This window comes from Anguilla rostrata, chromosome 10 (genome assembly GCF_018555375.3).
Source record: "Anguilla rostrata isolate EN2019 chromosome 10, ASM1855537v3, whole genome shotgun sequence".
NCBI lineage: Eukaryota > Metazoa > Chordata > Actinopteri > Anguilliformes > Anguillidae > Anguilla > Anguilla rostrata.
The window spans coordinates 11,637,796-11,661,810 of NC_057942.1; the positions used below are offsets into that span (position 1 = coordinate 11,637,796).

General features: G+C 50.6%; 2 protein-coding genes across 7 annotated transcripts in view; one reads left to right on the top strand and one right to left on the bottom strand.

Moving 5' to 3' along the window:
* dtx1 (deltex 1, E3 ubiquitin ligase) overlaps positions 1-9,112 on the top strand; it is a 54,433-nt gene extending 45,321 nt beyond the window's left edge. For all 5 annotated transcript variants that reach the window (XM_064354062.1, XM_064354065.1, XM_064354063.1 and 2 more), the window contains 5 exons: positions 1,034-1,095; positions 1,540-1,698; positions 2,156-2,317; positions 3,989-4,078; positions 4,505-9,112. In XM_064354062.1, the coding sequence (XP_064210132.1) occupies positions 1,034-1,095; positions 1,540-1,698; positions 2,156-2,317; positions 3,989-4,078; positions 4,505-4,729 (698 nt within the window). In that variant the 3' untranslated portion in view covers positions 4,730-9,112. The remainder of the gene's footprint in view (positions 1-1,033; positions 1,096-1,539; positions 1,699-2,155; positions 2,318-3,988; positions 4,079-4,504) is intronic.
* A 932-nt stretch (positions 9,113-10,044) lies between these two features.
* Positions 10,045-24,015, bottom strand: part of LOC135264955 (rasGAP-activating-like protein 1) — a 34,838-nt gene continuing 20,867 nt past the window's right edge. The window contains exons 14-21 of one of the 2 annotated variants that reach the window (XM_064354068.1): positions 23,601-23,738; positions 20,877-21,021; positions 16,836-17,008; positions 15,663-15,800; positions 14,942-15,077; positions 14,163-14,283; positions 13,596-13,666; positions 10,045-13,424 (exon numbers count right to left, since the gene is read on the bottom strand). In XM_064354068.1, the coding sequence (XP_064210138.1) occupies positions 13,270-13,424; positions 13,596-13,666; positions 14,163-14,283; positions 14,942-15,077; positions 15,663-15,800; positions 16,836-17,008; positions 20,877-21,021; positions 23,601-23,738 (1,077 nt within the window). In that variant the 3' untranslated portion in view covers positions 10,045-13,269. Of the gene's footprint in view, positions 13,431-13,595; positions 13,667-14,162; positions 14,284-14,941; positions 15,078-15,662; positions 15,801-16,835; positions 17,009-20,876; positions 21,022-23,600; positions 23,739-24,015 lie in introns of both variants that reach the window. The other variant, XM_064354067.1, reaches the window with a different exon arrangement.

Consider the following 24,015-nt stretch of genomic DNA (forward strand, 5'->3'; position numbering starts at 1 on the left):
CAGAGAGAGTGAGAGAGACAGAAAGAGAAAGAAACACAGAGAGAGAGAGAGAGAGAGAGATCAGCATAGTGGCTGCAGGCTGTAACAGTGCCAGGTCGATGCCGTGGAAACCGCAGAGATCCCGGGGGCATCTTTGTCCTAATTGATCAGTGAGCCTCAGTTTCATATTCCTGCACCGCTTTGTCTGACCCATGGGCTTTTCCACTGGGGGGGTAACAACACCAAAGATTAATAATTGAGTTACAGACAAAAAAAAATATGACCGCATCACACGCCCCTCGCCCCCCCCACTCCCCATCCCCACCCTTTCAGGCCAGGCTGTCACCCATTGTCGGGGGGGCTGCCCTGAGGTCATTGCTTCTGAATGGAGGCTGGGAGAGCCCTTTGATCCTGCTGATGAAACCATCAAAAAAACGGCCCGCCAAAGCATGCATAATTCAGACCCTGCCGCCTCCCACCTCTTCTAAACGAGGGGAACACAAGAGCGGAGGAGAAACAGATTCCGCGAGCTTGTTAGCGGCATTAGCTGCAGACAAGTACATGCGCGGCCCGGACCTACTGCCAGCCCAGCCCCGAGTCGTGTCTCGGGCGGGATTAGCGGCTTTGTGGGAAGAGGGTTCACCGCTGCGTGTCTCTCTGAAGGTGACCCCCCCCTCCCCCCCTCCCTCACGCTGCACAGAAACGCCCTGAGGAGAGCCAGTGCTGTCCAGCTCTGTAGCTCATCAGCCCAGAGAAAGAGCACAGAGCAGCCCAATGTCAGACCCAGTGCTCACCGCGGCAACGGGAGACTGGGGACGGAGCCACTGGCTCGTCTGGTCGGATCACAGGCCCCCTGGACTGGGCCCCGGGCACAGGGCACAGCGCTCGCACAACAAGGGGCTTCTTCATTCTATAGAAACCCCTGAAGCTTACGCTCGCTGCCAAACAGAATCCCTCCTGTTTTACTCCCTCTGTGTGCGTGTGTTTGTGTGAGTGTGTGAGTGCACGGTTAAAATGTCCTTCATGCCTGTCCTGTTCTGTGTCTCTTCAACAGGGAAGAACCCAGAGGACGTGGTTCGGAGATACACCGAGAAAATCAAAGTGGTTCCAGATGAGGTGAGAGTAGCACTGTGCCTCAATCCCACGCGGACACACACACATGCACACACACACGCACGCATGCACGCACGCACACACACACACACACATACACACACACACACACACACACACACACACACTATACATCAAACAGCACTTAGGCCCAGGCACCGTGTCGGTGGTAACACTGCACTGCGGGTAATGGAGCTCCATAGCAGAGCGCAGTTTGGTTCACGTTGAGCCTTGAACATTATAATATTCCGTGTCCAACCCTGCACGGATTCATCAAATGGAACTGCATTATACCGCGCACACCGCGCTTATGGTGAAATGACATTTACCGAAAGGGCGCCCTGTCAGAATGACTGATGACCGGTTGGGCACGTGCACGGAACGCGGTCCCCGCTCCCGAACGCTCACTCCCCTTCCCCCGCCCCCTCCTTCCCCCATCTCTCGCAGGACTGCACCATCTGCATGGAGAGGCTGGTGACCTCATCGGGCTACGAGGGGGTCCTCAGCCACAAGGGCATTAAGCCAGAGCTGGTGGGCAAGCTGGGCAAGTGCGGGCACATGTACCACCTGCTCTGCCTGGTGGCCATGTACAACAACGGGAACAAGGTGAGTGGGGACAGAGCGAGCGCTCACGTCGGCTGCAGGTGTCACTCACGCTGAGAGTCATTTGCATGCAGAAGCTCGTCTATGAATGCTTAAGTGTATTCATGTGTTACATTCATGCGCTGTCATTCACGTGTTGTAAGAAAATGATGCATATCCCCTACAGTTTTCATTTCAACCCTAATCTAGCACACCTGATTTGGCTAATTAGGAGCTCAACCAGGTCTCTAGCTGTTGAATAAGGTGTGCTGTGTTAGGGTTTGAGTGAAAGCCTAGATCTCCAGGAGCTGGGTTGGGCCACCCTGCTGTACAGTGTAAAGCCCGCGAAGCGGTTTGATGTTTGTTGCTTGACGGAGAATCCTTTGCAGGAGAGAGATTAGCAGGACTAAATGGCACGTTAGTCAGATGTAGCAGGCCACCGTAGCCCCAATGCGCTAACTCTCTGAGACCTGCCCCCCAGGACGGCAGCCTGCAGTGCCCCACCTGTAAAGCCATCTACGGGGAGAAGACGGGCACCCAGCCCCCGGGGAAGATGGAGTACCACGTCATCCCCCACTGCCTCCCCGGCTACCCGGAGTCCAAGACCATCCGCATCGTCTACGACATTCCCGCTGGAATCCAGGTTAGTGCCTGAGTCAAGCCAGGCCTAACCCTGAGCTAGGCCTGAACCCTGAGCTAGGCCTAAACCCTGAGCTAGGCCTAAACCCTGAGCTAGGCCTGAACCCTGAGCTAGGCCTGAACCCTGAGCTAGGCCTAAACCCTGAGCCAGGCCTGAACCCTGAGCTAGGCCTAAACCCTGAGCTAGGCCTAAACCCTGAGCTAGGCCTGAACCCTGAGCTAGGCCTGAACCCTGAGCCAGGCCTAAACCCTGAGCTAGGCCTAAACCCTGAGCTAGGCCTAAACCCTGAGCCAGGCCTAAACCTTGAGCTAGGCCTAAACCCTGAGCTAGGCCTTAACACTGAGCCAGGCCTAAACCCTGAGCTAGGCCTAAACCCTGAGCTAGGCCTGAACCCTGAGCTAGGCCTGAACCCTGAGCCAGGCCTAAACCCTGAGCCAGGCCTTAACACTGAGCCAGGCCTAAACCCTGAGCTAGGCCTAAACCCTGAGCCAGGCCTAAACCCTGAGCTAGGCCTGAACCCTGAGCCAGGCCTAAACCTCAAGCCAGGCCTAAACCCTGAGCCAAGTATCTGTGACCCGTACTAATGAATTCTGGTTGCGGGCATGTTTCATAATCTGACACTGTACACCTCCATAACTGTAAGGTCTCTGGAGTGGATCAAAAAGCAAGAAAGGAATCAAATGCGTTGTATGATTTAGCCCCCTGAATTCTGGCCTGTCCGTGATCCGCGAGGCTTTTGTGGGACAGGAGGCGGTTTTGTAACGGCTGTTTCATAACGGCGTCCTTGAGACATGGCCAGCAGCTTAGTGTGTGCAGCTAGGGACAGCTGCTTTTACCGTATTGCAGCACACATGTGAAGACACAGGGAGTCAAAGCACTTCAATCGCTCTCGCTCTCAAAGTCTGTACGGTCTTATTTTCTGCCTTCATCACATAGTTAAATGCGATTCTGTCAGTGTTTCATCCGCATTGATCGTAAATGTGGATCGCAGATTAGCCTGTTGGATGGTATTGCCTTTGGGAGGTGGTGAGTGCGTTGGGGTGTAGTGGATTGGGGTGCGTACATGACGTGTGTGTATCCTCTGTGCACCCAAACATCACTGTGAAACAGCACCATTAATAGTCATTAAACTGTCTTTTATGCCAAAGGAGCTGGTTGATTTTCTCTGGGGATCTCCGCCGCCTCCCAGTTACCTGTCCTAATAGCACTCCACTCCATCTGATGGTGAAAGCACCCTGAAGTGGCAAATTAAACTGTGCCCCCCTCCCACACTAAGACATTTCTATAACACTTATTGCCTTGTTGGGGAAAAATACTTGCTTTAGTGTACTGTAAGTTTAAAAGCCTGTGTCTGTATCACTGACCCAGAGGAGACGATATTATTCTATCAAACTGTGTGAAACTGATATTATTCACCTTTGTGAAAAGATGTGAACTCAATAATGTCTCCCTTTATTACACTAATAAAGAGCGTTTTCTTTAAAGTTAGGAGCAAAATCATTAAAACACTTTAAATTCTTTTAAATTTGCTGGAGGTCTCCTTTATGTATACCATCGAATCAGACTTAAAATTGGGTTTTTAATATGTCTAACACTTATCAGAGCATGTGATAATTTACAAGGATAAGAAATATTGGCTGTCACTGTTTTTTTTTATTTATTTTTTTTATACAGACCACAGAACACCCAAACCCAGGGAAGAAGTTTAGTGCCAGAGGTTTCCCGAGACACTGCTATCTCCCTGACAACGAGAAGGGCAGGAAGGTGAGAGGTCACCCACACACTCCCTGTGAGATGAGTGAAAGAAGGGGAAATGATGTGGTCTCGGCTATATGCACTTATGCCCTTCTCTTGATGAATAAATGAACTGTGTGTAATCTTTCCTCATTGCTGTAGTGTGCCATGATGATGCAGTGTTTCATAGGGTCATGCAGCAGAGCCAGAGCCAGAGACGCTGTGGGGTTCTCTGGTTTGTACGTAAATGTAGAGCCTGGTTGGTTTAATGACTGTTCACTTCATTGTGTATGCTAATGTTTTTATAGCCCTGTTGAGTATTACTGAAGGATAGACGGTATGTTCCCAGGACACAGGTGAGAGGTGAAGCAAGGCTAGTGTTTGGCAGGTGTATGAGCATCGCTGGGGGGCTGTTGCAGTTAACAGGGACGGGGGGGTTTCTGTCTGGAATCTCAGGTCCTCAAGCTCCTCATCATGGCCTGGGACCGGCGCCTGATCTTCACCATCGGCACGTCCAGCACCACGGGCGAGTCGGACACGGTGGTGTGGAACGAGATCCACCACAAGACCGAGTTCGGCTCCAACCTGACGGGACATGGCTACCCCGACCCCAACTACCTGGACAATGTGCTGACGGAGCTGTCGGCCCAGGGGGTGGGGGAGGACAACCTGAAAGACTGAGAGGCTGGAGCAGGGCTGCCAGAGACACCACGCCACCGCCCTCTTCCCCCGTGGCGGGGGGGAGGGAGGGAGGGGTCTTCGGTCGGAAAGAAGGAAATGAATCGCTGAACATTGTCCTTTTATTCCCCACCCCCCAAAAAGCAAATAGTCTTCAATGGACATGCGTACAACAGAGTGAAAGAAATGTACGAAACAGAACATGTTCAATCTTTTTTAGCGTCTGGCTAAAATAATGCTTAAGAAGGGGTGTGTGATGTATATGTGGATGTATATATATATATATGTATATGTATATATATATATATATATGCACACAAACATATTTCCTATGTAATTTCCTATAATCCTATGTATTTTTCTCTCTCTTTCCATGCCTTTGGCCTTGGGCATGCGTAATCTTGCCAAATTTGAAAACTGAAGGGGTTAAAGAAATGAAAGCGGAGACAACAAGCCGAATAATAAGTTGCTGGCCGATGTTAGCAGGGGCTGTTGTGTGGGTTGCTGCGGTGTGCTGATTGGCTGGCAGTGATCAGAGGGGCGGGGACAGAAGCCTGTGTGTTTCTGGACTGCAGTGATTGCCTGGAACATTTAAGAGTGTTCTAGAGCAACAGGGGAAGTCACTGGTTGATGGACACACCTGTATTTTTTTTGGAAGGAAATGTACTTTGATGCCCCATAATTTCTGCATCTTGAATACTGACATTGTGTCGGTAGTACGACTGGCTTGCACTTGTAAACTCAAGTCAGGTTCCGTTTGTCCTAGTTTCGAGAAAATGTATGTGTTAATTATTAGCGAAATCCCCTTGTTGTTGGTCTTGTGAAGCATCAAAAATGGGAAGTTTTTCAACATCCAGTTGCTTCTCGTTGAATGGAATTATTTTCAGTTTGAAAAGTTGGACCAGCAAGCTGAAGGACTGGCCACAGCATCTTTGTGTACCAGGATCTTGAGACCACAAGTCACTGAGGCTAAATGCGGTGTAATATGTCAATCATGCTGAAGTTGCACAATTCAAACACACATAGAAAAACCAACATATTTAATGCAAGTATGAAACCTTAACTCCCATTTAATCATAACATTATTGTATCCTTATTTTATTTTATTTTTTTTGCCTGGGATTGTTTGGTATGGAAATGCTGAAGGGAAAAATGGCATGTAGAATGAAGTTATTCCTGATATGCGCAGTTGAGTCCGTAGATGTGTATGTTGACTGCAGTGGCCAGCTTACTGTTTCTCAAGTATGAGAGCAAACTATCCGGACTGCAATAGAAATGAGCCAGCACCACGTGCAGCAGTGGCAGCGAGGAAAACATGAGTCTCGCATCTGAACTGAGAGAGAGAGGGATGTCACGTCGCTTAGCCTTGGTGGACCTCACAGTGCAGATTCAAATTTTCTCAAATTGGATCGGTGTTTTCTGCCATCACAGTTTGTCATCAGGTAAGCAATTTACGTATCTCAGACCTCTTTTTGAAAAAAGGGGCCCAGCCTTCGCTGATGTCTCCCCAAGGTTAAACTCATTTGCTCTGGCAGGGGGGTGACAGCGAGCTTCCGAGAATAAGTCATGCTTATTACGTGCGCCCATCGAGGAAAGGCGACCGTTGGCGCGATCAATCACGGTCAGGCTGCGCGCACGCTGGCCGACCGTTAATGAGATCTCCCGCTCAGTCCTTGACCAGAAGCTGAACGTGTTTTCACAGCCTCGGCGAGAGACTTTCTCTCAGCGGGCATTCATCACCGCCGGGCGGATCTGTCTGATGTGCGGTCCCTGCGGGTCTTCTGGCTACAGCAGAGGACGCGCCTGTAATCGCACTGAAGGCTGTAATGCCCCATCATGCTGACGTGGCAGGGGGAATTTTAGCTTCCTTCAGCTGGGTAAGGCAAACACTTTGAGGGAACCTTTGTTTCCGTGTTTCTGTCCAGCAGCTCCGGGGACCCTCTGACGTAACGCAGCCCCTCGTGCCATTTCTCTTTGCCAGGAAGGAGCTGTCCTGCACCGACACAATGCGTTCTCTCAGGAGGACAACTCCAGAAATATTTCATCGGTTTTAAATGACCGAAAATGTTTTTTTGAATCCAAAAGTGATTAACGGTGAAATTGATGGCATGTTACCCTTGTTGTCAGCAAGACTTGTCGGTTGAATCCTTTAAAGGCTTTTGAATATTGGACCTGGTCGTTGTCTTCCTTAGCACTTTGAGGCACCGTCATTATTTTATCCCTCCTTTCATATATTAGGTTGTCTTGAGACTTCTGGTAACTTAGCGTTTTATTTGAATGTTTATTAAGTGTCTTGTATTGCTTATAAGCATACTTTTACATAACGTGTGTTCTACATTTAAGCTAAGTTCAACGTCTTTGAGAGAATTTGTGAGGTTAATTTATTTTTTATACTCTTCTGTATGATGAAAAACATTATATACATAAATATATATTATACATACATTTTTTTAAAGAACTGGCAAAGGATTTGTCAGACTGTCAGGGACTGTTACAATTATGTATGAACTTGTGTTGAAACGTTGTAATGTCTTATATTACCACAATAGTTTTAGATTTTGCGCATTTGCTGCTGTGGTTACTGTAATGTAGTAGATTCTCTGTAGATGACTCCCTTGAGGTAAACTCAATAAGTAGATCTCTCTCTAATACACATATATGAGGGGTGTACCTGCATGGAAAAGTTGGCCAACCCTTCAGAATTTTACCTTTGAAACTGTGGAGAAGTTAGGAGAGTTCATGTCCCACCTCATGCATATCTTCAGCCTTTCCCACAGGCAAATTCTTCTATTGTGCCATTTTGTTTGTTCTAAATTTATTTTCTTATTTGCTTAATTGAATTGGGAGGCTTTGCTAAGAGGGAAAAACATATCCAAACCATATCAGGGATTCATATAGGGTGAGTTATTTCAATTTCTTTCTTTTTTTTTTGGTTGGTGGGTTTGGACAGGCTGATCAACTGAGAAGCACCACCTTGTTCTCACCGTTTTTATCCCCTGTACACATCCCCTAACCTTACGACAGGCCACGCGTTTACTTCTCCACAGAGCACGTCTCCTGCAGGTGTCCTTAGGTAGCGGACGCAGGGATGCACGCGTGCTCTTCGCAGCTCGACAGAAAGTTCAGTCCCCCCTGCGCGGGACGGCGCACGTTGACAGTGTGCAGGGACTGGGGGGGCGGGGTGCACAGGCCAGGGTGCGGATTTCAGAGCGTCTGTGCAGAAGAGGAAAAAGGGCCTCTTCTGAAATCTGAAAAGAGGTAGGGGGACGTGGTCGTAGGCCGTGCTTGCATGGTTTAGGTATTGGAGTGTCGCCATCCCGCTCTCACATTTCCGCATTTCCAGCCTTAACAAAGCCAGGGACATTTTGTTATTTAATATTTCCACATTCTTCTCGAAACATCGTTCAGCGATAAATACTTATCCGTTTTATACAAGTATATTCATTGATTTTATCATGAACATTCCATATATTTGCAATATATTTTAAGTAAATGTGTCACCTCGCTTTATTGCTCTGACGGAGGTGGGGGGGTCGGGAGAATGGACGTTTGATCCCTGAACGAATCTCTATTGTTTGTTTATCCCCACCGAGCTCTGTATTTACGTGCTTTTTTTCCAATATGTCATCTTGTACGCTCAGGAGCAAAGTTGGGAGTGCGAGTGTGCGCGCGTGCGTGAGCTTAATATGAACCCGCGGGATGTGAGATACTCAGTTGCATATTTGCGACGGAGACAGAAATCTTTTTTTCGTATTGAGGATGCATGTTATCCATATTGTGTGAAAAGCAGGCGGACATCCCTTAGCGTTTAAAAAAATGGAGTCGTGATTATTAGTAAGCTGTAATGGTGATGATGGTGATGTGTCAGTGATCTTGGGGAATGCCGTGGGTTGTGTAACAGCTGTGGCCCTGTCCAGTGTGGGTCTGTGAGATATCTCTTGAGAAGCGGCCAGCGGGGAGAGTTTTTTTTTTGCGTTTCTCTCTCATCTGTTGTGTGTCCCCACGCACAGGTTTTTTAAAAAATCATTTATTTTGGGACTCTGCATCGGACGTGCCCACTCTTCTCATGGACGTGATGTGAGAGCCGTGCAGCCATTTTCAGTCTCCATCTCTGTTCATGGTGACTAAGTATAGTAGTTAATAGTAGTTAATAGTTTATATGAGGAAAACCTTATATAAAAAGGCAATGGACCGTTTAAAAATATGTACTAATTAAATATACCGTCAAAAGAGGAAAAAAATACGAGCAAGATTTAGAAACATTGTTTCACACGATAAAGGGCTTCTTATTCTACTGGTCTTTATTGAATCCTGATGACCTTGTTGCATGTTTGTGTGTTTCTCGTGCAATAAATGTTCCCTTGTCAAAGGGGTTGTTTGACCGCTCTCTCCTCTCTTATTCCCTTCTTTCGGTTCTGTCGTCCTTTTGTCCTCCGCACCCTTCACCCTTTCTTGTCCCGAGCTACACCGCACACACGCGTTTGTATTGTTCTGATGCAAACGCACACTGCCTCGAGCTGCAGAAATTGTTTTCGGGGGCTGTGCATTAGCTTTATGGGCGTTGTATGTCACTCACGGCTGAACGCTGGAGCCGCGGGAGAAGCGAGTGGGCGTGCCCCACGCGGCCCTGCAGTGAATTGTGGGACGGCCCGGCGGGCGTGAGGGAGCGCAGGCCAAGCCTTTCCTGCTTCAGCAGAACCTCGCCAGCCCCCCTTCCCTCACCCCGACCGCTAATTAAAGTGTTAATGAGGGAGTCTCTGCTGCCCCGGAGCAGGTGCTTCTCATTAGCATTTTAATTAGATGGGAAGGGAACGCAGTTTTCATGAACGTCGTATTTCCTGTTTTAATGTGGCAGAAGTGACTTATTACATTTCTGCGCTCAAAGCAGATTGTAGGAAAACACTCCTAGAGGGTCATGTTCTGAGCTGCAGGACACTGGGGGGGTTAATGATTTATTGTTTTTGGGGTTTTTTGGTGGGGGGGGGGGGACTCGTTAGGACAAGTGGGACATCGATAATGTCTAAAAATATTGGAAATGTTAGGATGGTGCAACAGTCGATGTCCTCACTGAGCCCGGCACCTGGCCCAGGGCGGGGGGGCGTGTGTGAAGCAAGGTGTCTCCTCTGCCGCCACGCTTCACTGAACCCCGAGGCTCTCCCTGGAGATGACTCTTCTGCTGCATCCTTCCTTCGGCCAGATGGTGGCAACGGTTCGTAGGGCGAACCGATCACATGACCCCCTCCCACCCCATGCACGCTCTGCTTTTCCTGGAAGCCTGCCAGGACGGGCCCGGCCCCCTCCTCTCCCGCTCCTCCAGGTGGGTGAAGTGTTGCGCCTTGGTTAGCAAGCAAAGTCAAGCGTGCTGATCAGTGCTTTGTATCTTTCCCATCCATCTACTAAATACTCAAAAAGCAGGAGTGTTTAGCTCTTGTGTTCAGTGCTCACATTCTGTAAGATACTTTCTTCAACGCAAGTCCCATTTAAGGCACAACCGAGTCAATCTCTGGATGAACACGGGCCTGGTGGGACAGGAACTCAGTCTGGGCACTGTGTCTGTGAGAAAAGTAGGCTATGGAAGCTCTACTTTCAACATGAAAAATTACCTTTTTTATAGAAGCCTTTCATCATAAGTGAATGCAACGTCTTGACAGAAGTAAAATCTAAAGTTGACCTCTCTAAATTCTATATCCCTATTAGACATGTCCTGGCCAGTTTAAATATAGATGTTCTGAATATGGCTGTTACTTTGAGAGGAAACCATTTCAGCTCTGCTCTTGTGTCTCACACTCAACTTTATCATCAGAGTATCCTCATGCTGTCATGGCAACCTGAATGGCTCAGCTTGGCAGCTGAGCGATGCTTTGCCTGTGGCGTCATAGACCCACAGGCAAATTGAATTTTGGGGCTCAGGTTGTTCAGTGAAGGTCTAATGAGAACTTTTTTTTGTTGTGGTTGTTCCTGGCTTTACCCACAACTGGAACCACCATAGCAGCTCTATCAGGTCAGCCTCCCGACACCTCTGAATAGAAGAGTTGGGATTCTTAGTCGTTTGTGGTATCAGTTTCCAAAAAGAGCATTAAAAGCAAACACACATTTGTTCAATGGTATATATTTACCTATATATATATTTATGTTAAATAAACAATATGCAGTCCTGCATTTAAAAGATTACATTATGGCAAAAACAGTTTGGCATTGCTGACCCCACCCCACCCAAACACATTCATATTGGCACCAACAAGTCACCGACAACCCACTCACAGAGCCGGCAGCAGAGTCCCAGTGAATTCATTTCAGAGCGTCGCTGAAGTGTCACCTGGAATGTTCCGGGCCCCTACTCTTACAGCGGTTCGAGGGAGAGTGTTTGAGCAAGATAAGTGTCTGCACTCTAGCCTCCAGGCGTCTATTTGTCGCTATCTCCAGGTACGTATATATACACATTCGTATTCGTTTAAAATACCGCCCCGTACAAGGCACGCATTCATAAGGTGTATAAAATCTAATGTCACAGAAATACAAATTCCGCTTCCCTAAGCGCAAGGGAAGTGGCTTTACGAGGGTAGCGCTGTTAAGTGCGCATCGTTTCAAACGGGAGATCATGTTGCTCTCGGGACGCCGCCTCGACAGTCATTCACGGGAAGCCCCTGCCACCGGCGCTGAAAAGCATCACGAGAGAGTTACGACACCTTCCAAACACGAGCACGCACGGGCGCGAGCGGCACAGAGCGGCGCAGAGCGGCCGTGCAGCGAAGCGGATCGGTCGCCCGCGCGCCTCCGGTACACTCCACAAATTTGTTCCTTTAAAAAAAAAAAAAAAAACCTGTTCTTCTAAATAAAATAAAATAAAAGCGCTAGCGGTCTGGACTCGGTTGCACACCAGTGGTACACTAGCTGAGAACACTGGACAGCACAGAAAAACATGTTTACTACCGCGTGCTCTCTACTTGGGATGTGCTAAACAAGGCTTTGATCTGTCGACCGAGGCAGCAAACGGGAAAAAAAAAAAAAGCTAACGCGCTGTTATTTTTCAGACGAGGGCCTGCCCGTCAAAGGGCCAAAAGGCAGTTGTGGCGTGCTGCATCAGAGCTCGCTGGCAGACCCTCCAAGGTACACTTGCATGGAAGAGAAGAAAAAGAGGGAGGGGGGGAGAGAACAAAGGAAAATGGATTGTGCCTCTAAAAAAACAAAGGAACAATAGCAGAAAAAAAAACACAAGCTCTGCAGAAGCTGACCTCGGGTACCCGTGACGACGCCGACGGAGGACCGACGTCCCCGAAGCGAGCGTGCAGCCGCCGCCGCCGCGGGCCGGCCGCCTGACCTTGGAGCCGCGGCGCTGACGATATTTATACAGACAGCGGCGCTCAGCCACAGCTGCCGCGCGCGTGCAGGACAAACTTCATCTCTGTTACGACGCGGCTCATTTCCTGCCGAAAGCCATTATACAGCGAGCGGGATAAGCAACACAGCAAAGAGAAGAAAAAAAGAAAAAAGAAATGACATTGGTAAAAAAGCTCAGCGATTATTTTTAAAAGCTTACTTGGTTGAGTAGCACGATGCTGTTCGTGCTGTTGCATAATTATCCGTCTGTAAGGTACGCTGACAGGGTGGCTGAGAGGGAATGTTATTTGTGTCCCCGAAGAGAATGCGCTTTTCTTTTCCTCGCACAGTTAAAAACCTGCTCGGGCACAGAGCTTTTAGCAAAGGGAAAGCCACGGGGTGCGGGGGAACTGCTCCGACAGCACGACGCTCGGAGGTTTCAGAGAGGGGACTGTGCGGTGTGACCGGGCAGCAGGTGGACTGGCGGCTATCGTGTCCTCTGGCACTGCAAGGGCACTTTCTATCAGGACTTGGCAGGCAGTGGAGCAGGTGAGGCGGAGGATGCTTACAGGTACCTGCAGTCCCTCTGTCTCGCAAACAGAGCCGAAACCCAGGCTAAGAAACCCAGGCTAGAAACCCAGGAAACTTAGGCCCAGGCTAAGAAACGGCCTCTCGGGCTACCTCAGATACGCATGGCGTCAGAGCCAGCATCATGTGCTTCTGTCATCATAAACTGAAACAGTGACAGGATTGCTAATGGCAGTCGGATAGCTGGAGAAATGTCATTGACATGGTGACAGATCGCCACCTCAGTCCCTGCTTTAGTGTTTTAATGCTGTGGTTCCCAACGTTCCAGCAGAAGTATCTAGACCCTGCGGGTGATCTTACAGCCCTCCTGTGCCTTACCAGACAAATCCCATAATGCAGTTCACAGGCTATCAGCCCTGTGGGTCTGAGCCATTCTCCCAGTTCTCCTACTGTACACCTGCCTGTGAGAGGAGGCTGTGAAAGGCTGAGGGGTCCAGGAGGCCCCTGCATGGGATGGGGGACAGGGCCTTGCCGAAAAGGAGTCTACATTGGGCGTGGGGCCCAACCTGGGGCCCGGCAGGTTTCCTCTGACACGACATACATAAAAACACGGGAGCGTGACTCTGGGACCGCGGCCGAAGACTCCCGCCCGGTCCACGAACAGCGGCCGACTAGCCCCGCCCCCGCGTAGCTCCTCCCTACGGGGTGAGTATGTGGTTGCCGGCCTCCTCCCTCTCGCGGCGCTGGAAGGCCAGGTGCGCGCGCTCCAGGTCCATCACCACGTCCAGCAGCCGCGCCGCCGCCGCCTGCCTGCGCTCGTGGAACTGCCGGCTGCGCTCCACCCCGTCTGCGTCTGCGTCTGCGGGGCGAGGCCGACAGGGCCAAGAGGTCATTACCGCTAAAACCGCCATAAGCGCGTAAGAAACGGACATGGTGGAAGAGAGGAAGAGTGGGATGGGAAATGATGATAAAAAGACAGCGAGAGAGAGAGCTGGAGGGGTGACTGGACTGGGGGGAGGCTCACCGGCACTGGGGCTCAGCCTCTTCTCCTCTTCCATGGCCGTCTCTGCGTCCACCGACTCCAGGTACTGCGCCCTGCCGACACACAGCGCAGCATCTCAGACACTCTGCTTCTGGGCCCATTATGTTCAGAGCGTTTAGTCACGAGGTTTAGTCTAACATGTGCAACAAGCTACAATTATGCCCAGCAAGCACTGGCATCCGGTGAGAAGAAACTAGCCTTTGTTTTGCCTTTCTGCGTTTTTCTTTTTTCTTGTCTATTCATCCTATTCACGAAGGCAGAATTATTAATCGCACAGTATCATCACTTTAACTATCCAGTCCCTGATGGAGCCTCTTTTACTCCTGATATCTTACGGTAAAATTATCAAAGGGGTAGCTAGTCCAGAATTTACTGTTGCAGCAACACTGACCTCCTGTGGCTAGCTGGGGAACTGAATACATTGAGCCTACCACAGTACCCCACTTTTTAACAGCTAAGTCGAAGCAGAGCCAGCTCCACTGTGTGTCCAGCTAAGCAGCGCATGCGTTCCTGTGAGCAGGGCCTGGAGGAAGCGCCATGAGGGCTCACCTTAGTTTGTCCCTGCCTTGCAGCAGCTGCTTGTAGATGGTCTGCGTCTCTGCGTCAGGATCCAGGGGGTCGCTCCAGTCGCCAAGGGTAACGGCAGAGTGGGTGCGACTGCAGCCAAGAGCTGAGGGACAGAGAGACAGTGTTCCGTCCACGCGCCTGTTTCGGCATGCAGCCGAATGGTATGTGTGTGTGTGTGTGCGCGCACGCGTGCGCCTGTGTGTGTCAGTGTGTATATATATATTATGTGTATTTTGTATTCAATCGTTTATTTCGCATGCCCATATCTAAATCAACATACACAATTTACATTTATCTATTTACACAGCTGAATATTTACTGAGGCAATTCAAGTTCAAGGGCACAATGGCAGGGCCCTGTCTGGGATTTGCGAAGCAGAATTAGGCTCATGAGTTGGAAGCCTAGTTCCTTAAGTGCTTAACACCCCGCCACTCTGCAGTCAGTTATTTATGCTGCCTTTTATTAGTTCAATTATTCCCGCTATCTAGCTGTACCAGGCACAGCGAGATAACCGCTAAGAGTGAAGGTCTGAATCCCGGAGCTTTTCCCAGTGTGGCTAATGGGCTCTTGAGCCGCTCGAGTTTGAAAAATGTCCCTTTCCTCATCGCCACGTGAAGCAAAGCAGTTATTCTGATGATGTCATTTGCCTGTAATTTGTCACTGTAAAGTTTGAGAGCTTTTTGGAAACCGGGGAGTCTGGAGGACCGAGCCGGCGATGTGACGATAGGCCTGTCAGTGATGCGGACCGGCCCCGCCCTCACCCGCGCGGTCACTCTGGAGACAGCAGGTCCACTTGCCGCCGCGGTGCGCCCCCGGGTGGAAGGAGGGCAGCATGCGCTCGTTGTAGATGCTGGCTTTCCTGATGGCCGACAGCCACTGGTTCAGCTCATTCACGTTCTGCAGGGGGTTAAGAGCTCGGTTTATACAGGTACATCCCACCCTGCCAACACACACCCAAGCACATATACATACACACACACATACGCATACACACATACACGCACACATTCAAACACATACACACAGACACATGCACACATAGACAAACACATACACACACACATACGCTTTAGCACACTTTAACACACCACACATTAACACATACAACAGACACAGCCACATACACACACATCAACACATCACACACTAGCATGCACACATACACACTACACATGCACACCATACACATACACACACACTGAGCGTGCCTCTATTGGAAAAGTAAAACAGCCATTACAAATTAGTCTTGCAAGAACCACTTCCAGTGTGAGCTGGATACAACTGCACACTCTCTGGGGTTCATTTGCAAATACATATATCCAGAACCCTTTAACTTAATGTCAGGCTCTAATTAGGTGTGCCTGTACTACAAACCGTACGGCTAATTACGGCTCTGTTTCCAAAGCGCCGGCTCCAATGTCCTTTAATCTCCGCGGTGTCCCCGTTCGTGCCGGCTCTTTGAGCCGTCATGGAGGCCCTCACCTTGCACTGGATGTACATGGTGTGCAGTTGGCCTTCGCCGTCCTGGCTGATGACCTGCATCACCTGCTGCTGCTGGAAGGCGTTCTCATCCACGCGCTCCACGGCGCACACGCGCTGGATGGGGATGGAGGAGCGCACCTGCGGAGGCGGTCGTGGGTCAGGGCGGCCTGTGGCTGCACAGGTCAGGAAGGGCCCCTCTCCCCCATATATAGGAGGAGCGGCTTGGACCCAGTAGCTGTCCCTAGTGCATTATAATTACCATAAAGAATAGCGTTTATAAAGAATGCCCCTCGCCCAATGCATGCTGGGATAGGCTCCAGCACCCCCCGTGACTCTGCTCAGGATAGGCGGGTATAGATAATGGCTGGAGGGATAGCGTTAATGATTGTGTAAGAGGAGGAGATCTGTACTCGCTTTAGAGAGTTGGGGGAGCCAAGGCCAGGGTAGAGGGAGGGAGGGAAAGGTATGAAAGCGGGGAAGGGATGGTAAAGGTGGAAGGTGGAAAAAGACGTCTCTAATGTGCAAATCAGCCTCCTGGAGGACGGAGGGACGGGAATATTGTCTGTTGGTGTGATTTACAATATTTTTGCATGAATATCCACGGTCCCCAATTAAGGACAGCTTTATTCTGCTCACATAAAGGAGGATGCTAGCTGAAAGAGATGTACATTCATCAGACTGCTCTCTCTCTCTCTCTGCCCTCCTCCCTCTCTCTCTCTCTCCTTTGCTCCCCAGCTCACATTCTCATCCCAGTCTGCCTTTGTAAATGGGTGCTCATTATCCAAAGGGGGCAGCGCATCATCATAACCCCTCTGCTAATGACGCGCTCGCGTATGGCGCTAAACCGAAATACATTACAGGATCAGGGGCTGATCACAATGTCTGTTCTGTGGGGTAATGTATTCCTCTGGAAAAGGCATTCAGCTGCTGGAGGACAGAACCGGCGGGCTACCTTCCCGCTTTCCGATAACTGATTTCTATCCTCCTTTGTGGTACAGCGGTATTAGCCTTGACAGCACTGGCCCGACTGGTGTCTATTGCGATGCAGAGATGACACTGATTGCAGAGTGAATCTGGTGATTTGGTAACTCTATGGTTTGGTGCGGATGACTGAGGAGGGACTGGGATACTGGAGGACCCGGGGTCAGACAGGAAGGGGAGGGGGGAACAGACCTGCCAGTCGGGGGTCTTGGCGTAGGACAGGGTCTCGCTGCTCAGCCAGAAGTAGCGCTTCTTGAAGGCGAAGCGGGTGAGCAGCTGGGGCCCCTCGGCCTTGCGTTTGTGCAGGTACCCCTCCTTCACGGTGACCGAGGGCAGGAACACCGCCCGCTGGGGCACCTCCGACACTGCAGGGGGCGACAGAGAGGCGCATCACTCACAGGAGCCAGGGGTGGTCAAACACGGTTCTCATTATTACTCAGAGCTTAATTCATTAATTAAGCCAACTGACCTAGTTTCTTGAATCTACAGTGGTTGCAGAACAGTGTAGAGCCAGAAACAAGCTCAGCTGAGTGAACTATCATCAGTTGCTTTAATTGATCCAGATTAGGCTGCAACCACTGTAGATCCAAGCTCAAACAGCTCACCAGCTTCCTTGGATCTGCAGTGGCTGCAGACCTATGTAGACCCTGAAACCAGCAGACTGTTTCTCCAGGATGAGGGCCAGCCAACCCAGTCTAAAGATAACTTTTACCGAGCTACTGTATCTGAAAGTGTGAATATGCTCTCTCAGGCTTGGCCAGAAATGTTAGAGATTTCTGACAATATCATTAACACTGTTCAACATAATAACTGGGAAAAGGCTTTCATATTCCGCAATGTGTTGCTTTGCCGTAACTAAACTTGCTATATATCTATACAGCTCGCAGAACATTGATCAACTTACAGTTGAATTCAGTTACGTTGAGTAGCACGACAAAACAGACAAATGCTCTGCTTTACGATTCTGTGGTGCCTGCTATTATTTCAGCCAGCACACAACAGGATTTGAGGTTTTCAGGCCTTTCGAGAATGTACCTGCCTGAAAAGAACACAAGGGGGCGCTGTATAATAATGTTAACCAGGTAATGCTGAAGCCTTTTCGAAAGGCAAAAAGAGATATGAGTACAGTAGCGGTCATTTACATAAGCAGTTTCAGCTCTTTTGAGCAGGGATGATGAAGACGCACAATGAAAGGAAAGATCATCCAGCGAGCCGCACTTTCCTTCGCAGATTCTGTCTCTGCCACGTTTGCGAGAGCGAGGCTGCAATTAGCGCACGTAGCCGAGCGCAGAGCCAACGAGGCTGGAGCGCAGCAGGCTGCTCCTATTACGCGCAGAGCGGAGCAATTTCCTGCATTATGTTCATAATGATACAGCGGCGGCATTGTAAACTTGCTTTAGCGATTACTGCTACCGAGGGGAGCGGCATGCAAATGAGCACAGCAAACCCTGTGTGCATAAATAGCTTTAAAAAGTGTGGAGGAAGTCTAGGAGGAAGCGGAGAGATACCCCAGGGGCACCGTGTGCACATCCTTCCTTCAAGCCAAACTCACGGCCTGCTGCATCTGTCTGAAGAACTGCTGCATCTGTCTGAAGAACAGGATGAGCTGAGAGGCCCTTGGGTTTCAGCGGTTCCTCTGAGATGGGTGTGTGTGTCGGGAGCTGTGATTGTCAGCCTGCTGCATCAGGTTTACCACGCCCACAGTCCGCTCCAAGCATAGAGAGCATGACAAGTATCAACGCCTCTCAACGCCTTCAACCGCCTGCTCACCGCCATCAGTACAACGCCATCCAACCGCTCAGTCAGACTGCATATCAACGCCATCTCAACCGCCATATCAACCGCCATATCAACCGCCATACTCAACCGCCATATCAACCGCATATCAACCGCCATACCAACCGCCATACCAACCGCCATCTCAACCGCCATACAACGCCATCCAACCGCATCTCAACCGCCATACCAACCGCCATACAACCGCCATCCAACCGCATCACCATCCAACCGCCATTCCAACCGCCATTCAACCGCCATACCAACCGCCATTCAAACCGCCATACCAACCGCCTCACCTACCAACCGCCATACTCAACCGCCATATCAACCTCGCCATACTACAACCGCCATACCAACCGCCATCTCAACCGCCATACCAACCGCCATCCCAACCGCCTAATCCACCCCACCGCCATACCAACCGCCATCCAACCGCCATACCAACCGCCATCCCAACCGCTTCTCAACCGCCATATGCCAATCACCGCCATCTCAACCGCCATCTCAACCGCCATACCAACCGCCATATCAACCGCCATCTCAACCGCCATATCAACCGCCATACCAACCGCCATCTCAACCGCCATACCAACCGCCATCTCAACCGCCTTCTCAACCGCCATATCAACCGCCATATCAACCGCCATCTCAACCGCCATACCAACCGCCATCTCAACCGCCATACCAACCACCATCTCAACCGCAATATCAACCGCCATACCAACCGCCATATCAACCGCCATCTCAACCGCCATCTCAACCGCCATACCAACCGCCATCTCAACCGCCATACCAACCGCCATCTCAACCGCCATATCAACCGCCATACCAACCGCCATATCAACCGCCATCTCAACCGCCATATCAACCGCCATACCAACCGCCATCTCAACCGCCATACCAACCGCCATACCAACCGCCATACCAACCGCCATCTCAACCGCCATATCAACCGCCATACCAACCGCCATATCAACCGCCATCTCAACCGCCATACCAACCGCCATGTCAACCGCCATACCAACCGCCATACCAACCGCCATACCAACCGCCATATCAACCGCCATACCAACCACCATATCAACCGCCATACCAACCGCCATATCAACTGCCATACCAACCGCCATGTCAACCGCCATGTCAACCGCCATCTCAACCGCCATATCAACCTCCATATCAACCGCCATATCAACCGCCATACCAACCCAAGGAGCTCGGAAGCAGTCAAACGGCTCTTAGCGTTTCACATTTCATCCCGCCACTTTTATTATTAGATTAGCTTCTCCCCCCTCCCCTTCCCTAGCCCCCTCGCCCCCTCCCGAAACGCTCCCGTCCAGTGGAGCGACGCACGCGCCGATGCTTTTACACGAGCTGCATTAAATGTTAACTCGTTCCTTTGAAGGAAATTAGTCAGCGCGAGATGGCAGGGAGAGATGGGAAGGTGATATTTCATAAGGACTCGTATCTCCGCCCCGGTGCCTGCTGGGACGCGGCGAGGGGATCGCCGGGCTCGAATGCGCTCGGCTCAGCAGCGTGGCGCCCAGCGGGTGGCAAGGCCCGCCCGGTCAGATGCCCTCCACAGCCTGCCACGCCCGCTCGCTTGCTTGCTCGCTCGCTCGTAACCACGTTCCCAGCCATGAATATTTCACCGGTCTTTGTCGAGCGTATTTTGGCAATAACTGGCCTCCCACACTGACACCCGAGTTTTCTGGGCACGTCTGCCAAGCGCTCACTTAACCTAGCTAGCAGATCCACGGGGGGGGGGGGGTAGGTACGGTAGGGGGACTTGGGTTGGGGGGGGATGTCTGATCTCAGTGTCTCCCGTTACTTCACTCCGACTTACTGAGAGGCAGCCGACAACCACCTCAGCGATCAGCCAATCAGAGAGCAGAGAGATGGCCGTGCGAGGCCCGGCTGGCAGCGGCGGCTAATCGCCAGCGCTCGCTGAAAATCCCGCCGCCGGGAGGTCCCTGTCTTTACACTCTAGTTTGGGATTTCTGGATATGCAAAGACTCCTACATCCCGAATTCAATTACACCGCACAGCCAGCAAAGGGGCTTACAGGGATTATGTGAGAATATCCAGGTAAAGTGCACTCACAGGGATTTCTGCAACTGGGAAATAATTACAATAGCACAGTTTGGTGCAGTTATAGGGGGGTAATGTGCAGTAATAGGAATTATCAGTAAGGGCTGGGTAGCATGTGGTGTATGCAAGAATGTGTGTGTATTGTTTGCAATGATAAACAGCTGCTTTGTAAGGCAAAACAAACATTTTTAAAGCAGACAATAGATCTAATTTTATTGGTTGCATTTTTGCAGTTCTCTTCACTAAAAGAATGCCCATTGGAGATGTGGGGTATGCGAATGCTCGTGTCCACACCCGTGTGCTTGCGTGGCACTCCGGCTTTCTCCCCCCGCGGTGTTGAGCGCGGCAGAGAGGGCGGCGGCTCACCGTTGTCGTGGTCGATGTCGACCAGCTTGTCCAGGAAGTCCTTGACGGAGGCGACGCTGCGGAGGATGACCGGGTGGAGCGGCGCCATCCACTGCTCCTTCCCGTGCCCCAGCTGGAGGCCCAGGTTCCCCACGCTCTGCACCGCCTGCACACACACACACACACACACACACACACACATACATAAACACACTGCTCCTTCCCGTGCCCCAGCTGGAGGCCCAGGTTCCCCCATGCTCTGCACCGCCTGCACACACACGCACACACACACACACACACACACACATACATGCACATGCATGTACACGCACATGTACACACACACATACATGCATGTACACGCACATGTACACACACATGCACACACACACACACATACATGCACATGCACATGCATGTACACGCACACACACACACACAAACACACTGCTCTGTCACCGGCCACACGGCCCACCTGCACAATGCTCCATACAGTTACCATCGGCCTCAAACACAGGCCCGCTTTCCATCAGTTTGAGAGACCACCCCTTAACTGACTTAAAAATAAACGCTACTTCTTCCTGAGCCGAGTCTCGTCCACAGAGACCACGCTCATCTGCGCTGTCACAAGCCCGGCCACGGGCGGGTGCTCTGACCGTCAGGAACGCGCCGAGCGGTGAAGAGCCTCGGCTGAAGCCAGCTCTCAGAGCGCCAGGGACGCGGCGTCACCGAAAAACGGGTACATTTAGTCAACAGAACGGCGGAGCGCGGACAGGCCTCGCAGTGTGACTCATCACAACCCAAACAACAGGAACGTTCGGCAGCTCGGAGTCTCGCTGCAGTGGCTCAGCTACGCTGTGAGCCCGCGATCTGGACAGAAAGCTGCCCGGTGGAGAACAGAGGGAGATTATAGCACTCTTACAGATACTCTGCGCCAGATATGTGTGTGTGTGTATGAATGTTTAGTCTCCTTATCATCGAAGCCTAAACGTTGCAATTCGATGCCTCTCTTGTGTATTCATGAAGGGGTGTGCATAAGCGCAGCACCGTGGCGATGGACGTCTCGTACTGTAACACAGCACCCAAACCCCCGGCCATGAAGACACTGAGAGGCGTGTGCACTTGGCAGAACACTGTATCATGAAACAAATGTGTCAGATTCAACAGAGCTCTCCGTGAACACACCAACCTAGTAAATACTAACACAAGACAAATAAGAAGCAGTTCTTTTCTTTTTTTGATCGGTCTTTTTCCATTAGACATTACCCTACTGTCATCACCATGGTAATTGCAATTTATACACTGCTACAGTATTGGTTTGCTGAAATCTCTCTCTCGCTCTCTCTCTTTCTCTCTCTCTCTCTCTCTCTCTCTCTCTCTCTCTCTCTCTCTCTCTCTCTCTCTCTCTCTCTTTGTCTCAGTCCTAGCTGTCTCTCAGATCAAACATGCCCAGACCGTGCTCGCAGTGCGTCCCTCTTTGTCCTCCCCACACCTGGCCCAGGAGAAGCGCTGGGGTGGGGGAGGGGGGGTGGGGATGGAGGGGAGAGAGGAAGCAGAGCTCCACTTCACCCTCCGAGGCTCAGCTTTGAACGAGAGGCTAGCCGCAGCGGGGGTAAAAATAGCAGCTTTTCTTTGGTGGACACGTAGCAACAGGCTTTCAGCACCACGGACAGCTCCTCTCTGAGACACGGCCACAGTGAGCTTCCATGGGCCCCAGAGAGAAGGCCCAAGGCTCTTCGTGCTGCCTCCACCAAAACAAATCAACTAAAACAGTTTCAAATGTCAGTTGCACTACCAATTTAAAAATTGATAAAACAACTGGCTTCCGAAAACAGCACTGATAAGTGCTAACTGACCTTCCTACATAGTGACAGGGTAATCCGTATGCTCATAAATCCTAGTTTGTAAAGGGAAATGTTTCTGGAAGGAGAATGTACAGACTGACAGAGGCAGTTTATCAAGGACAGTGCATGTGTGCAGGCGTATATTTGCTGTACACTGTTGTGTTCACGAGTGTTTGTAAAGCCTTATGGTAATGGTAATGAGGACTGGGCCAGTGATGTTTGCGGTGTGCATGTGTTTGTGCACTGGTGATGAAATTTGGGTGTTTGGACAGTATTATGACTGGGCTGGCCGTGGTGTGACTGTGAGGAAGAGTGTGAGCATGACTGCAAGCGTGAGTTTAAGTGTCCATGCTAGCGTGAGTATGTGAGTATAAGAGTGAGTATGTGAGGGCGCGTGTGTGTGTGTGTGAGAGTGTGAGTTTGAGTGAGTGTGAGAGTGAGTGTGAATGTTAGTATGTGAGAGAGCGAGTGTGTCTGAGTGCATGTGTGAGTGTGAGTGTAAGACTACATGACAGTGAATGTGAGTGTAAGACTGAGTGTGCGGGAGCGTGTGCGAGCATGTGTGTGAGCATGAGACTCAGTGTGTGTGAGTGTGCGTGAGAGTAAGAACAAGTGTGTCAGAGCCTGTGTGCGAGTGTGAGAGCGTGTGTGAGTGAGAGAGCATGTGTGAGTGTTAGACTGAGTGTGTGAGAGCATGTGTGAGTGAGAGAGCATGTGTGAGTGTTAGACTGAGTGTGTGAGTGCATGTGTGTGAGAGTGAGAGTGTGTGTGTGTGTGTGAGCGTGTGTGAGCGTGTGTGTGTGTGTGTGTGTGTGTGTGAGAGCGTGTGTGAGAGCGTGTGTGAGAGTGCGTGTGTGTGAGAGTGAGAGTGAGAATGTGCTTTGGTGTGTGTGTTTGGTACCTTGGCCAGCAGCAGCAGTGTGCGGCTGGTCCGCGTGTCGGCGTGGTGGTCTCTCAGGTGGAAGAGTTTGGGGGTCAGGATGGCGGGAGCGAAGAAGCGCAGGAAGAAAAAGCCGCTGATGGCCAGGTACTTCACATCCTGCAGGGAGGGAGCGCGGAGGAGAGAGAGAGAGAGTCAGCTCTGAGGGGCTCTCTCCTTCAGACCGGCTCCTCTACATCTCAAAACAACCATAATAAGCCTCAGAAGCCAGTAAGATACACCACAGTTATGAGACGTTGCATTACAGGCATTTAGCAGACGCTCTTATCCAGAGCGACTTTTTACATAGCATTCACAGTGCATCCATTTATACAGCTGAATATGTATACTGAAGCAATGCAGGTCAAGTACCTTGCTCAAGGGTACAACGGCAGTG